The sequence below is a fragment of the Trichomycterus rosablanca genome, chromosome 25, assembly GCF_030014385.1.
Source record: "Trichomycterus rosablanca isolate fTriRos1 chromosome 25, fTriRos1.hap1, whole genome shotgun sequence".
NCBI classification, from domain to species: Eukaryota; Metazoa; Chordata; class Actinopteri; order Siluriformes; family Trichomycteridae; genus Trichomycterus; species Trichomycterus rosablanca.
The window spans coordinates 5,322,997-5,340,293 of NC_086012.1; the positions used below are offsets into that span (position 1 = coordinate 5,322,997).

At 42.0% G+C, this 17,297-nt stretch overlaps 1 protein-coding gene across 2 annotated transcripts in view; it reads left to right on the top strand.

Moving 5' to 3' along the window:
* Positions 1-17,297, top strand: part of LOC134302569 (receptor-type tyrosine-protein phosphatase N2-like) — a 33,613-nt gene that overhangs the window by 3,047 nt on the left and 13,269 nt on the right. The window contains exons 2-10 of one of the 2 annotated variants that reach the window (XM_062987711.1): positions 2,227-2,277; positions 8,962-9,075; positions 10,558-10,648; positions 10,876-10,975; positions 12,486-12,813; positions 13,880-14,197; positions 14,293-14,333; positions 15,696-16,018; positions 16,092-16,178. In XM_062987711.1, the coding sequence (XP_062843781.1) occupies positions 2,227-2,277; positions 8,962-9,075; positions 10,558-10,648; positions 10,876-10,975; positions 12,486-12,813; positions 13,880-14,197; positions 14,293-14,333; positions 15,696-16,018; positions 16,092-16,178 (1,453 nt within the window). The remainder of the gene's footprint in view (positions 1-2,226; positions 2,278-8,961; positions 9,076-10,557; positions 10,649-10,875; positions 10,976-12,485; positions 12,814-13,879; positions 14,198-14,292; positions 14,334-15,695; positions 16,019-16,091; positions 16,179-17,297) is intronic. The other variant, XM_062987712.1, reaches the window with a different exon arrangement.

The following is a 17,297-nucleotide window of genomic DNA, read 5'->3' on the forward strand; positions in this document are numbered from 1 at the left end:
CATCCGTTTAACCAGTGGCTGTTTAGTCTCCAAACGATTACAGAACATTGGGCCTTGCTCAAGGGCCCAACAGCAGCAACCTGGCAGTGGTGAGGCTTGAACCAGCGACCTTCTGATTACTAATCCAGTACCGTAGCCTGGTGGTTAAGGTACCGGACTAGTAATCAGAAGGTCGCTGGTTCACCCCACCACTGCCAGGTTGCTGCTGTTGGGCCCTTGAGCAAAGCCCTTAACCTTCAATTGCTCAAACTGTAACTGTAATGTAAGTTGCTTTGATAAAGGCGTCTGCTAAATGCTGAAAATGTAAATGTAACATTATTCAAAGACAAAATAATGTAACACCGTAGTAAAAGCTTCTTTATGTGGACTCATGAGTCAAAGGTAAAAGTTCCACCATATGTACCAACAGTCAAACATGGAACTGCTTTGCTTCTGCTGGACCCGGACGACCTGTCACAATGAACAGGAACCATGGAACCATGAATTCTGCTCTCTATCAGACAATCCTAAAGCAGAATGTCTTCCAGTGAGTCTGTGACCTAATGCTCAAGCGCAGTTGGGTTATGCAGTAGGGCAATGATCCAAACCACAAGCAAGTCCAACTCTGAATGGGTTACAAAAAGAAAATGGTTTTGGATCGGCCTGGATGGTCTGAATTCCGTTGTGACAAGACTGTGGCAGGACTTTAAACAGCCAGTTCATGCTTGAGAACCCTTCAATGTAGCTGCAGAGCGTAGCACAACCAGTTATTAGGTTTAGGAAGACAAATAATTAATCTTTATCTCTAATAATGAAAGCATCTGTTGTTGTGTTTATTTGTGTTGTGTTTACCTTATATTAGAATGGGCTGGAAGATCTAAGACAATAGCAATTTTTTCACATCACTCTTATTATACAGGCCAAAATGGATTTGCAAATAATCTGTCTGATTTGATTTATTTTTTCCTTCTGTTTCTTGGTCTGTGTGTATGTGCTCTTGACAACTATTCAGATTCACAATCCCAGCTGCTATAAACGTTACTCTGTCAACCCGGGGCATCCCATAACCATAGCAACAGGTTTAAACATCATTAATTCATGAAGATAGCTGGTGACAAAGAGCAAGACTCAGATCAGGCCATTAGGGCTCTTTCTGAAACATTTGCAGCTTATACAACAAACACATGGACATGAAATACACACTAGGGTATATTGTGAACAGTATTTGTACAGTATGCTGTGAAGGAATAACATTAAAACCACCTCCTTGTTTCTACACTCACTGTCCATTTTATCTGCTCCACTTACCATATAGAAGCACTTTGTAGTTGTACAATTACTGACTGTAGTCCATCTGTTTCTCTGCATGCTTTGTTAGCCTCCTTTCATGCTGTTCTTCAATGGTCAGGACCCCCCACAGAGCAGGTAATATTTAGGTGGTGGATCATTCTCAGCACTGCAGTGACACTGACATGGTGGTGGTGTGTTAGTGTGTGTTGTGCTGGTATGAGTGGATCAACACCTCACTGTCACTGCTGGACTGAGAATAGTCCACCAACCAAAAACATCCAGCCAACAGCGCCCCGTGGGCAGCGTCCTGTGACCACTGATGAAGATCTAGAAGATGACCGACTCAAACAGCAGCAATAGATGAGCGACTTTACATCTACAAGGTGGACCAACTAGTTAGGAGTGTCTAATAGAGTGGACAGTGAGTGGACACGGTATTTAAAAACTCCAGCAGCGCTGCTGTGTCTGATCCACTCATACCAGCACAACACACATTAACACACCAGCACCATGTCAGTGTCACGGCAGTACTGAGAATGATCCACCACCTAAATAATACCTGCTCTGTAGTGGTCCTGGGAGAGTCAGTTATTGTAGAACTACAAAGTGCTTCTATATGGTAAGTGGAGCTGATAAAATGGACAGTGAGTGTAGAAACAAAAGAGGTGGTTTTAATGTTATGGCTGATGAGTGTAGATACACAAGGGATCTTCAAAAAGTTTCCACACTTTTATATTCTGGTTGGAAACCGTGAGGGAGGAGTAGTAATCGGTCATGTCTGAGAGACGCTTATAGTCCGGATTTAGCAGCATCTGATTAAGCTCAGAGAAGCTTTAAGGGGAAGAAGATTTTCATGTGATGATGATGTGAAAGCAGTGGCGCATCAGTGGCTACGCGCTCAACCAAAAACATCTTTTGCCATTAAAAAGCTTCTTTTTTTCCCCCTTCTTTTTATAGGCTGCCTGTTTGAGAAGGATCTCTGTAAGAACTATGAGATTTGTTTCAATGGTAAGACACACACACAAATACACACACACACAAATAGAATAATATTGCATTATTAAAACACAGAAGTAGGACAGTCTTAGGATACTATTTTATAATGTTCTTATATAATGTTCATGTTTACACACAAATAAGGTGTCTATAGGAGCCTTTTAATGCTTTCTTAAATTAAATGTCAATCTGCTATGAGAAAACATAAAAAAACCCACTTATAAATCAGCTGTATCAAGCTAATTCTGGAACAGACTGCGAAAATCTCTTCGGGTGAATCCGACCCCCACAGTGGATTACTATCGGCGAGCTTTCTTTTATACCGAGCAAATCGTTTAACAGAGCTTTCAGTCGAAACGAAAAGTGGTGGGATTGGTTTCTATATCAACGAAAGCTGTACAGTAACGTCAGTATTAAACAAACACCGCAGCCCGGATTTAGAAAGACTATTTATTAACTCGAAAAGTGTTTTATTCACCGCTGGAGTCGGTGTTTACTGGGGATGCACCGATCCAACTTTTTCAGTTCCGATACCGATCCGATACATATACTTTGCATATCGGTCGATACCCGATACCGATCCGATACCATTGTTGAATTAATAAACCGTATACTTTATCATGTGGGAAAGACTTAAGGCACCAGGATTGACTTAAACATTACTAAGTTTGCAAAACAAAATATAATTAACACAGATATAAATGTACTGAACTGCTATTTATTTGTCAATGAAATAATAAACAATTGTGCAGGACCTTGGCACAGCATTCAAATTCAAAATAAAAAAGGCAAACTTCTTAAAATATTTTAAATTAAATTAAATGTATCAGCTGAAACTGAAGTAGTTACACAAACAGTAATCAATCTTATTTTTTAAATATGTACTGTAGTGTAAACAGTAATTCAAAATAAAATGATGCCATCGAACTTGTTGGCATAGCAAGCGTGAAATACCTCCATGCACCTGACTCTTTGGCTCGCTCCATGTTGTTGTTCCTGTTTGTGTTCTACGCCATACGTCAGCAGCACGTCCTGTATGGGCTTAGCACGCTTCGCAGACGTGAACGTAAAATGAACGTATCGGCCCCATGGATCGGCCTAATTATCCGATACCCGATCTATCTCATCTTGGTAATATCGGGACCGATATCCGATCCTAATATCGGCTCGGTGCATCCCTAGTGTTTACATCCCACCACCCAGGCCAGTGTGGATGACGTACAGAAAAACCTGGCTGACCAGAAAAACCTGTTTGAAGCAGAAACATCCCAGACTCATTTTTTATAATCCTTGAAGACCATGAACTACCAAATGCTAAAAGGAGAGATCAGAGTGGCCAAAACAGCTCGCCTGAAAAGCTAAAAATCAAGTTTTCAGCCAATGACTTTACATCCGTGTGGAGAAGCCTGCAGTACATCACTTACCACAGTAGGACCACCCAACTCTACTGAGGCAAACAGAGATCTGGGTGACGACCTTATCTCTTCTACTCCAGGTTTGAGAACGAAAAACATGTTTTCAGCCAACGACAGGCCTGCAAGACATAGCTAACATCCTGGAACTGAACACACTCAAGACTGTGGAGATGATAGTGGATTTTAGAAGACAACCCTTAATGGTGCTACCATCTCCCTAAACCTGAAGAGGGAAACCAACATCAACTCCATCCTCAAAAAGACCCACTAGAGGATGTATGAATAAAACAGCTGTGGCAAGTGAGGTAGCATGGTCAGCCACAAGTGCTGTTAATGCTATTCTACACTGCTGACACAAAACAGGACAGAAGCAGACTGAACCAAGCTTTGGGGACAGTGGAGAAAATCATCTCTGCCCTCCCGGCCCACCTTCCAGTTGCAATTGACACAATGTAATTCAGAAATTCAGAAAACAATAAATTGTATTAAACAAGCTACACAGATGAGGCATAACATTATGACCTCTGACAGGTAAAGTAAATAACACGGCACCTGTTAGTGGGTAGGATATATTAGGCAGCAAGTGGACATTTTATCCACAAAGTTGATGTGGAGCAAAAAAAAATGAACAAGCATAAGGATTTGAGCGAGTTTGACGAGGGCCAAATTGTGCATCTCTAAAACTGCAGGTCCCGGTCTGCAGTGGTCAGTATCTATCAAAAGTGGTCCAAGGAAGGAACAGCGGTAAATCGGCGACTTGGTCAGTGGCAGCCAAGGCTCATTGATGCACGTGTGGTCCGATCCAACAGACGACCTACTGTAGCTCAGATTGCTAAAGAATTTAATGCTGGTTCTGATAGAAAGGTGCCAGAATACAAAGTGCATCACAGTTTGTTGCATGTGGGGCTGAATAGCTGCAGACCAGAAGAGGGACCAACACAATATTAGGAAGGTGGTCATAATGTTATACCTGATGTACATATCAACTAATATTAACATACAGTGCCTTATCTGGCTTGCACAACTGCAACCTTAACTAATATGTGACCAATAATTGAAGTGAAGGCAGGCAGACGAGAACAGAAACGGTATGGTCCACTTTAGACTTTAGGGGTGTCCAAAATTGGATTCTTCAAGGAATGTGGAAGATTTGATTCAGATTCAGATCCACTGTTTTCATTCAATTGATACAGAAATGAAACAGCTTGTAGGCCAATAATGCTGATGTCAACATAGTTAATTTAATGAACCCAACCAGTTTCATGTTGGATTAGTGACTATGTAAAGTCTATAAGCATGAATGATACAAAGCCATACCTACAAAAGGCAGCCAGTAATTACCCAGGCTTCAAGTGTGACTGTATGTGTGTTTACATATGCATATTTGTGCCTGGATGGTTTCCTCTTACACGATGTTGATTTACTGGGTGTGACCAAACACTATCAACCTCAAAGCTTGCTTTTCCAGATCACTACTTTAGACTTAAGCTCATTCAGAGCTGTTTATTACCTATCACTGTTGTTCTCATTTTGGCAGTTTAACAGTTTGAGTCTAAACTGACTATCAGTATATCACATGTAAACAACTTTATTGAACTATTTGCACGATATTACAGACAGCAATGTGCAGGGAAGCGTATAATAATAATAATATATCATAATAATAATTTTCACCACAGAGTCAGAACTGGATTTAAGGCCAGGGCTATTTTAGATCCAAAGGGATAAACGCGACACTACGATCAGCACGCCAGCTACTCGATCCATCAATGTACCAATGCACAATCAGAGTCTGATGCTTCTCCTTTGGCCCTAAATAAATAGAAAAATCAAATCAAATCAAAATATGACTTGGTAACTACGTGGGGTTTGATTGCTGCTGTCTAGTTAAGGTGTCTACATTAATCATGGAGGATTCACAGGCATTGCAGGACCTGCTGTGTCCGGGGGGGGTGCTAATATGGGTCTCTCCTCAGCCGGCGTGACGTTGGTGGATGTGGCAGAGGAGTTAAAACAACTAGATAAGGAAAATGGGGGGAAACACCCCCCTTAAAAAATAAACAATACCCTTTGTGTATGTTGCTTACATTTACATAAAATATAAAAATGCCTTTATTTGTCATATATACTGTATATATGTACATTTGTATAGTACTATACATTTCTTTTACTGCTTCCAGCTTGTCTGGAAGCTAGAGCACTGACTTGCCAATGTACAGCAGCTTGGAACTGTGAGGATTAAGGGCTTTGCTCATGGGCCCAACAGTGGCTGCTTAGCAGAGCCAGGATTCAAACTCACAACCTTCTATATGATTGATAGTTCCTCTAAAAATAAGTGTCATTAGTTGTAACACACTGGAAAAGTACCCTTGTCCCAAGTTATTTGGAAGTGCTACATATCCTGTCTATACGTTTTTTTCTTTTCTCTTTTTCTCAGATTTTTTCCCCAAAATTACCAACAATTACCCTAGTTGTGTTACGTTTCACCTCTACCGATACAACCCTCCACTGCTGACTGAGGAGCTACGCAACTGACACGCCCCCTCCGACACGTGTGCAGTACCGACTGCCTCTTTTCACCTGCACGAGGCGAGTTCATATGCTGATCAGGGTGTGTCTCTCCGTGCACAAGGCTGATCCGCATATGAACTCGCCTCGTGCAGGTGAAAAGAGGCCAACTCTTTTTTTATTCCACAACTCTGTGCAGGCACCATCAATCAGCCAATCAGTCAGCCAACAGAGGTCGTAATTGCTTGTTATGAGGAACCCTGGTCCGGCTTTCCCATCCCTGAACAACGGCCAATCGTTGTTCATGTGGCCGCCCAGCCCAGCCGGATGGCAGAGCTGAGATTCGATACGATGTATTCGAGATCCCAGGTCTGGTGTGCTAGCGTATTTTACCGCTGCGCCCCCTGAGCGGCCTGTCTGTACTTTTTAAATAAACATTTGTCCTATTGTCCTAATTTTGGAACTGGGGTTGTTGATAAATGTTTTCTTATTGGCTGCTTTTTAATGCATTTAAAAACAGACGTGGACGTAGTATCGGGTCAGGCAGATGTCCTTTCCCCTAATTTCCCTGAACTCAACCAGCTGCCCGTGCCTTGGTTGCCCCTGGCAACGGCTGTAATTAGGCCTTCGGCTGTTTCACAGATACAAATACAGAGACAGGAAACAAGCGTTTAATCACATTTATTTTTGCTGCTTTTATTCTTCCAGTGTGTATATTTACTTCAGATTTACACATTTAATATATTTTAACTTAACGTTAACAAAAAAAAGTACTTTCAAAAAAAAGAATGGACTTGCATTTTATGTGTAATGTTTTTTGCACATTTATACTGTTTAGCACATTATGGTTCAAATTACAGTGGAAATTGGGCTGTCTGACCCTCCTAATTAATACTTATACTCCCCAAACATGAGCAGTTTGATGTTAGCGTTCATCAATATGCAGTCGACATAATTTAATTTAGCAACTCAAACAAGCATTCAAGCACATTCGTTTTTGCTATTTTATTCTTCCAGTGCTTATATGTACCTCAAATATACAAATATATACAGTATATTATGTATTTTAGCTTCTATTTCAGTGTTTTTTCTGTTCCTTAAATTTCTTATCCGATTTCATGCTATTTTTCTATTTTCTGTATCTACAATTTTTTGTTTAGCACAGAATGGTTTGAATTACAGGGGGGAATGGGCTGTCTGACCCACCCAATTAGTACTTGGACCCCCCAAAAAATTTAAAAGCTTTGAGTACAGTTCAGGGAGGTCGATAGTTTGCTAAACTGGCTATATAACTTCAGGCTATATTTAACACATTAGTAAAAAAGTATGTAAAGTGTGCAATTTATTCTCTTAATGTATAATGTTATATATATATATATATATATATATATATATATATATATATATATATATATATATATATATTATGGCAAGCCAAACAGGAAATATATAGCAAACACTGATATATATGGAATGAAACTTGATATATATGGAATGAAATTGATATATATGGAATAAAACTGATATATATGTAGTGAAAATGATATTTATGGAATGAAAACTGATATATATGGGATGAAACTCCATATATATGTAATGAAATTGATATATATGGAATAAAAACTGATATACTGTATATGTAGTGAAAATGATATATATGGAATGAAAACCGATATATATGGAATGAAAACCGATATATATGGAATGAAAATGATATATATTAGATTAGATTAGATTAAACTTTATTGTCATTGTGCAAAGTACAAGTACAGAGCCAACAAAATGCAGTATCATCTAACCAGAAGTGCAAGATAGAGATTATTTACATATAATACAGTAAAAAGTGCAGTAGTGACCAGATAAGTGAAAATGAAAAAAAAAAATGGAAAATGAAAAAAATGGAATGAAATTGATATATATGGAATAAAAACTGATATATATGGAATAAAAACTGATATATATGGAACAAAAATTATATATATATATATATATATATTTATATATGGAATGAAAACTGATATATATGGAATGAAAACTGATATATATGGAATGGAAATGATATATATGGAATGAAACTCGTTATATATGGAATATATATACACATATATATGGTATTCATTTTCTTTTCTTTTTACTTACATTTTTTATTTTATTTCTTGTTTTTTTTATTTTCTATATATCTAATTATATATCTTATTAATACTGTTACTTCGAGATTACCATTAAAATGGTTCTTCATGGAAGTTGAAGTGTGTTTTCTAAGTCGTTGCCTTGATTAACCTTTTTTTTTGTAGTAGACACCAAAACTTAGCTTGGAGCCACATTTTGAGTCCATGGAGCGTCTCAACTTTCACCCAGTGGTGAAAAGATAAATACATTATACAGGTACATTACTGAATAAACAGTGTAATGGTGAATGTGAAAGTCCTTTAGGTTAATAAACGTTCTTTTCTCAAATCCAAAACTGCCACTTATTAGAAACCTGTTTGTGCATTCACACACCCTTTAACACATTCTGATTGGGGTTATTTAGATAGTATATCTACACAAAGTAAATACCCTGAGTGCTCCATAATCTTGATCTCTAGTGTTCGTTTTCCATCACCGCACAACACCTTCCTTGAGTTGTTCTCAAGGATAAAAAATACTGTTTCTATACTGTAAAGTGTGTGTTATGTTTCTGTTTGGAGCAAACACCAGTAAATCTGGCATCCCTCACTAGAATCAGCAGGTGGTTGTGTAATCTGTGGTAATTGTTGTCCTTGCTCCGCAGATGGCATGTTCGGTCGTTGCCAGGCAATAATGGGAGCGGATATGTACACATATGAGGTCACACCAGCAATCCTGCAGAGATTCCAAGCGTTACTCCGGAAGCTCTCACTTCAGGGTGAGTACGTCACAACGGAAGCAGACGATGGTGGGCAGTAAAATAACACTTTTTTTTTTTTTTACTCCTCCTTACTGCCACGATGACAAGCAGCCCCCATAGTGCAGTGCCTGAAATAGAACTGCTTTAGTGATGCACAAGCTGTAATGACGCATGAGCGTGAGCAATCAGACACAGTGCTTGTTTGTGACCTGCAGGAGATTGTTCTGGAAGGTTCGTAGGGATGTGCATGATGTTTTCCACTCTGTAACATAACCTTACCCTTTAAGTTAGTCAGTATTGCAAGTGGTAAATCTGCTGCTCAGTCTTCAGTTGCCATGGTCTGATTCTTATCTTCCTGATGTGCCATAGATTTCTAATAGGAGACAGATCTGCACACACACTCTTTGTCTACGAAACTACGCTGTTATAAAGTCTTGCTGAAATAACCTGGATGTCCCGGGAAAATATGTCTCTCTTAAATACTCATTACATTACTGTGAAAAAGTAATTGCCCCCTTTTCCTGTTGCAAGATGGAAAGAATGAAGGTAACTGAAGTCTGGCAGTAATCATACCTGGTTGTGGCTTTTGGAAATGACCCCCAACTGGCAAGTGAGGTTGTGTTTTTTCAGCCTTGCCCTACACAAGCGTAGATTATTCTGGATTCTTTGATATTTTTACAATATCATGTACGGTAGATGGTGAAAGCCGTAAATGAAAAGTAATTGCCCCCTAAATCTAATAACTGGTTTTGACATCTGCCAATCAGACGCCAAGTTTCTGGGTTTTGTAGTTCATTTGAAACTACAGTGGGTTGTTTTACTCTTCCTGAGAAAATCCTGCTTTTTGAGACTAGCATGGTTCACATTGCCTGACAGGTTCTATTCAAGTGATGTTTAGATTCCAAGTCTGGCAGTAATCATACCTGGTTGTTGTGGCTATTGGAAATGACCCCCAACTGGCAAGTGAGGTTGTGTTTTTTCAGCCTTGCCCTACACAAGCGTAGATTATTCTGGATTCTTTGATATTTTGACAATATCATGTACGGTAGATGGTGAAAGCCGTAAATGAAAAGTAATTGCCCCCTAAACCTAATAACTGGTTTTGACACCTGCCAATCAAAGGCCAAAGCTTCTGGGTTTTGTAGTTCATTTGAAACTACAGTGGGTTGTTTTACTCTTCCTGTTGCAAGATGGAAAGAACAAAGGTAACTGACCCGTTACAATGTCCTGCTTTTTGAGACTTGCATGGTTTACATTGCCTGACAGGTTCTATTTAAGTAAAGTTTAGATTTAACAAGTCTGGCAATAATCATACCTGGTGGTTGTGGCTATTGAAAATGACCCCCAACTGGCAAGTGAGGTTGTGTTGTTTCAGTTATGCCCTACACAAACTTAGATTTCTCGGGATTATTTGATGTTTTCACATTATTAAGAAACGTTGTTTTCGAAGTCATTTTAATTTTAAAAGTCATATTAAATAATTTGGTTGTGTTCTTCCAGGTCTGTCCTGGGATGATGATGTTACTCAGCAGGTTCTGTCTAAAGAAATATCTAAATTACGCCGGATCTCCTTAACACCACTTGACTCAAGGTAATACAAACACATCATTACAGAAAACATACTTATTTAATATGTGCATCTATCATTGCAATTATTAACTAATAGCCTGTAGTTGTTGAAATACAGCTTATAATCCTACACAAGGTATGTTAAGGTGTTTTCATGTAAACCAGGATGTTTCAACAACTGGGCTGCAAAGCGTTGGTTGTAGTTATCATTGGACATTATGCTAATTCTCTCGTTCTCTTTATATCCAGGCAAAATCTTCAGACAGATGGAAGACTGAAGGACAAAGTTAGCATGGGTCTGCCAAAGTATTTGCTGAATCAGGGTCTGCTGCCTAAAGTAGGTGGTCAGGTAGGACAGGAACATGTGTTTATTGGGACAGTATGGAAAATCCAATAAAATAAAAATGCAGTGTTCCTTCCTTACTTCACTGCAGACAGGATGAACCTGAGATATTTCATTTATTAATAAACATCCATTCCTGCATTTCAGGATCCATTACTGTAACACATTCCAAAAAAGTTGGGACAGTGAAGCATTTGCCACTTTGTACTGTTGCTGTTTCTTTTCACCACACTTAAAAGATGTTTTGGCACCGAGGAGACCAAGTGATTTATTGATTTAGCTTTTATTTTGTCTCGTTCTTTCTGCAAACACGTGTTAAGATGTGCAACAGTACGGGGTCGTCGTTGTCACATTTTTCCTTTCAAAATCCTCCACACGTTCTCTATTGGGGACAGGTCAGGACTGCTGGCAGGCTATTCCAGTACTCGTACCCTCTTCTGTACCCGCCATGCCTTTGTAATGTGTGCAGCATGTAGTTTTGCATGGACGTCCCTGGAAAAGACGACGTCTTGAAGGCAGCACGTGTTGCTCTAAGATCTCAATGTACTTTTCTACATTAATGCTGCCATAACAGAAGTGTAAATGACCTTTGCCAAGGGCACTGACTCCGCCCATACCATGACAGACCCTGGCTTTTGGACTTGTTGCTGATAACAGTCTGGATGGTCCTTTTCGTCTTTGGTCCAGAGCACACGGCGTCCATTTTTTTCAAAAATGCTAATTGAATGCAGATTCATCTGACCACAATACACGTTTCCACTGTATGATGGTCCATCCTAGATGCCTCAGAGCCCAGAGAAGTCGACGCCGCTTCTGGACATGGTTAACATGAGGCTTCTTTTTTGCACAGTAAAGTTTTAAGTGGTATTTGTGCATGTAACTCTGTATTGCCAAACTAATCCCTCACCCATGTGGTTATATCAGCTGTTGTTGAGTGGCGGTTCTTGATGCAGCGCCGTCTGAGGGATAGAAGATCACGGGCTTTCAGCTTAAGCTTGCGTCCTTGGCCTTTACGCACTGAAATTCCTGCTGATTCCTTGAATGGTTTAATGATATTATGCACTGTAGAGGGAGAAATATGCAATTTCATTTCAATCATTTTCTCACACATTTGTTGACAAACTGGAGATCCTCTGATCATCTTTGCTCATCAAGGACTCAACCTTTCCTGTATGCTGCTTTTGTACCATCACCTGTTTGGAATCACATCATTATTTAGTTTTTTCACCTCATTACTAGCCCTAAATTGCCCCCGTCCCAACTTTTTTTGGAATATGTTGCAGGCCTGAAATGCAGGAATGGATGTTTATTAACAAATGAAACAAAGTTAAGCAGATAAAACATGAAACATCTCAGGTTCAAACAGTCTGCAATGAAATAAAAGTCAAAGTAGATGTAAGGAACACTGCATTTTTATTTTATTAGCATTTTCCAAAAATAGGTGGTTAACTGTCAATGTAATTGCAATAAGAGTTATTGAGAGTTACTCATTACTGCATGTCTTGTTTTTTAACAGGTCACTAAAATGAAGTCTTCATTCCCATCTGAGTATTACCGTTCTGGAAAACCTCTCAATAAACTAAGCTCAATTCCTCCTGAGTTCATCCCTGAGTCACCCTATCAGCCGGAAACTTACCCCGACCTCACTCGTTATCAAAGTGACGCCAAGTACGGCGTTCAACAACAGCGGGATGATTCAGACCTCGTTATTGCCTTAAAGCAGTACCTGTCTCAGAACATGCAGATTAAACCTGAACAGAAGGCTAGACCAAAGCCGGAGCCGGTGTTTCAGAAGAGTGGATCATCACAGTTACCTGTTAAAGGACACCTGACTCCGGTAGATGGTATGATCTGTCTCTTTCTACCTTACAGTGCTGTGGAAAGTATGTGCCCGCTTCCTAATTCCCTCTATATTTGCATATTTGTTTTTGTTTTTTGTTTTTCTCCCCCTGTAGCACATCCAATTGTTCGATTTGCATCGCGCTTCCTCTCCGTCTATGCCGAACCCTGCCCTGACCGAGGAGATCGAAGCTAACCCATATCCCCTCCGAAACATGAGCAGCAGCCGGATGCATTTTTGCCACCCAAACATTGATGAGTTTGGCGCCACCTAGCGTTGCATGCGGAGAGACACACCCTAAGGGCGCTCTTCCTCATCTCTTGTGCAGGCGCCTCTAATCAGCCGGCAGAGGTCGTAATCGCATTCTGACAGAGAGAGACCCACATCCGGTTCTTTGTCCCACCCCCCAACCGAGCGACCGGCCAATCGTTGCTCATACAACCGCCCAGCCTCGAACCGGTGAAGCAGAGCTGCATTCGATACCACGTACTCAGAATCCAGCCCTGGTTGCAGCGTGTGTTTTTACCGCTGCACCACCTGAGCGGCATATTTGTTAGTTTTAATATTACTTTTAATAGTAGGGTCATCCTTAGTAAGGTAATCAACCAGTTAACCCACCAGACCTGCTAAATTTCTATGTTTACATAATTTCCTTAAATATTGCCAGTTTTGCGAGCTGGAATTTTGAATACATCGTATCTAGTCTCAGCTCTGCCATCCGGCTGGCTGTTGTTCATAGGGTAAGACAAGCCGTATAGGGACTCCTCATAACTGAGCGAATTACGACCTCTACTGGCTGATTGATGGCGTCTGCACAGAGCCGAGGAATAATGCTGATCAGGGTGTGGCTCTCCGTGCACAAAGCTGATGGCCATATGAACTCGCCTCGCGCGGGTGAAAAGATGCAGTTGGCTACCACACACACGTCGGAGGGGGCGTGTGACAGTCTCGCTCTCCTCGATCTGGGCTGGGGTCAGCTCCAGTGGAGAGGCAGCATAATGTAATCGGGTATACATTGGACACGCCAGTTTTGAGATACTAACCTCTAGCTGTGGTTTTACTCTTTTCAGAGACCTTCATTCAGAACGTCCTACACAGCGCAGGACAACGAGATGTAGATGTCGAGAGTCTGAGTGCCCTGGATCTGGACCAGCTGGCTGCACTGATCGCTAACGCTCTCCAGGTCGTAGACCAGCGAGCAGAGAACGGACGTGTAATTCAAGACCTGCAAGGAAAGGGAAAGTCTGGGGACCTGCGAACGGAGGGCCGGGAACGCGGACAAATGCAAACCGGTTACCGGCAGCCGGGAGCGAATCCAACGGACCAGAAGCACAGTGAAGAGAGTTTATCTGTTATTCAGATGCTTCAAACCAGGCCATCTGGGGCTGGTAAAACACACGGTCATTCAAAACCAGTGAACAATTTACAATTATTTACATATAAAAATTATATAATATTTTATTTCTGTTCATTTATGTTACAGGGAGAAAGAATGGTGATGAGGAATCAATTGCAGACCATAAGGTATAAACAAAAGTGTTGATACTTTAAAAGTGTGAAATTATGTGCATTCAGCGGGTCTTCGAAAAGTTTCCGCACTTTTTTAAACTCTACCATTTTAATGACATCAGCACGTGATTGAGCGCGTAGCCACTGATGCAGTGCTGCTTCCACATCATCATCACATGAAATCTTCTTCCCCTTAAAGCTTAAAAAAAGGTGGAAATCAGATGGCGCTAAATCCGGACTATAAGCATCTCTGTCAGTCTCTCGGACACGCCCAATTACTCCTCCTCCCTCACACCCTCACTGTTTCCAACCAAAATATAAAGTGCGGAAACTTTTTGAAGATTCGTATTGGTGCAAATAGTACACAAGCTTGAGCTCCTGAATTGGACTTCACTTCACGGTTGCGGCTAATGCGACCATTGCTTGTGGGCGAGGTGGCGGCACAAGTAGTGGAGGATTCGCACCCAGGTGGGGTGCGCAGCGGGATATTCCGCTACCACACCAGCGCAGTGATTCTGAACTCCTCGGTTCGAAACTTGGCATTGCCATCGATCGGCTGGGCGCCATCTAGCGGGCATAATTGGCAGTGCCTGCAGCAGACACATTTCTGCTAGGGCGGGATGACCGGACTATGTGGGTGGGGTCTTCAAACACTGTGTAAGTACCCTGATTAGCAGATAGAGAGGCGCCTGTGCAGAGTGCACCAAGGGCTGTGCGTGGGTCGGAGCAACTGCAATCAGGGATCCCCGAGGCAGCTTAAGACAAATTGACTCGTGTGTTCGAATCTCAGCTCTGCTACCGGCAGGCTAGTCGCCGACACAAACAGCAGTTGGCTCGTCCGTCAGGGTCTGATGCTTGAGCGGATTCCTCATAACTGATGCAATTACGACCTCTGCTGGCTGATCGATGGCATCCGCACAGAGACCGGGGATAATGGGGATCAGTGCGTGACTCTTTGTGTGCAAGACTGAGCCCCATATGAACTCATCTTGTGCAGGTGAAAAGATGCAGTCAGCTACTGCACACATGTCGGAGCGGGCGTGTGTTAGTCACGGCTCTCCTCAGTCTGAAATGGAGGTCAGCAGAAGGAGAAAGGGAAGGGATCATTGGACATGACTAAATTAGAAACAGTATGTTTATTGTACAGTGGCAGTGATAGCTCAGTGGTTAAGGTACTGGACTAGTAAACAGAAGGTTGCCGGTTCAAGCCCTGCCACCAACAAGTTGCCACTGTTGGGTCCCTGAGCAAGGCCCTTAACCCTCAATTGCTCATCGTGTTCCGCTCATTGTGTAAGTCGCTTTGGATAAAAGCGTCTGGAAAATGTAAATGTAGTATTTTTACTTAGAGTTAATTTACTACGTTTACTCTCTGGACAGAACGCTGCACTGGTGGGGACGTTGCTGAAGTATCTGGATAAGACCTCACTCTCAGAGGCGGGACCTCCAGTAAAAGGGCAGGGCATATCCGTAGAGACGGTGCGCAGCAGGACGACCCAGCGGGATGTCAGGGTGCAGAAGAAGGCCATGGAGCAGGTGGAGGAGGTGGAGGGCTGGGTGGAGGCGGCAGCCATAGGTCCCGCCCCAGCCTTAGAGAAGGACGTCCCACCACACCGCAAAAACATGAGAGTGCAGGATCTGCAGCTGGACGTGCAGAGCGCCGGGGACAGCGATGTCTACGGATATATCATCACAGATACTGAGTACGTTTAAAGCAAGCGAGTGAGTATTTAAAACTGGGTGACTCTTAAAGATTCTTCTCTTTTTTTTCCTCAGCTCTCTCCCTACTGATCAGGGTCTACAGCTAATGGAGCGCTTGTGTCGCAAAGCGAATATTCAGATGACTGACTTCGTTGAGCTCTCGTGAGTGTTATTTTTGATCTATTACCGTTACATTGACAACCAACCCAACCCAGGCCGCTCAGGTGGCGCAGCGGTAAAGTACGCTAGCGCACCAGAGTTGGGTTTCTAGATGCATCGTATCGAAACTCAGCTCTGCCTTTCCGACTGGGTTGGGCGGCAGTATGAACAACGTTTGGCTGTTGTTCAGGGGCTTAGGGGTAGGTCCTCATAACCGGTACGACTGCGGCCCCTGCTGGTTGACTGACGGCACCTGCACAGGGCTGAGGAATAATGCACAGGCTCGTGCAGGTGAAAAATGCAGGCTGTACTGATTGCGTGCCGGAGGGGGCGCAAGTCAGTTGAGTGGCGTTCTCAGTCAGCGGCAAAAACGGTCGAATCAGCATAGAGGACACAATCAGGGTAATTGGACACGATTAGAATGGGGATAAAAGTTGAGGGGGAAAAGTGGGGAAAAAATAGATAATTAAAAAAATAAATAATAATAATAATAATAATAATAAAAATAAAAAAACCCAAGCAAAGTTGGGAGGTGTGTTCACCCCTGTGTTCTATCACCTTTAATATTAATTACACTTTTTAATGGTTTGGGAACTGAGGACAGTAATTGTTCCAGTATTGCCTGATTCTTCTCCTCATGTTGCACCCTACATTTTCAATAGTAGACAGATCTGGACTGCAGGCAGGCCAGTCAAGCACACGCACTCTGTGTTTAAGGTTGTAGTGCATACATAATGAGGGCATCATCTTGCTGATATAATTATGGACTTCCTCTGTGTCAATGATACCTGTTGACCTTCGCACCTATTGGAGTATTTTTTTTGCATTTCACCCCCTTTTCCCAATTTAGCATAGCCAATCTCCTTCTAGGACCCCCGACGGCGTCCAACGACTCCGTCCGCCGTGTGCGCTGTCCACCAATCCCTTCTTATTCACCCATACTTCGACGGATTTGTGCCCGAGGTCGGCTTTGCGTACAGAGAGCCACGCCCTGATCCTGTACAGGCGCCCTGGGCAACCAAGGTCCTTACACAGTGTCCCCTATGTCCCACCCAGCAGACTGGAAGCCAGTGTTGTCTGCTGCATGCATTAGCCAATCGTGCCTGTTCGAGGGCACCCAGC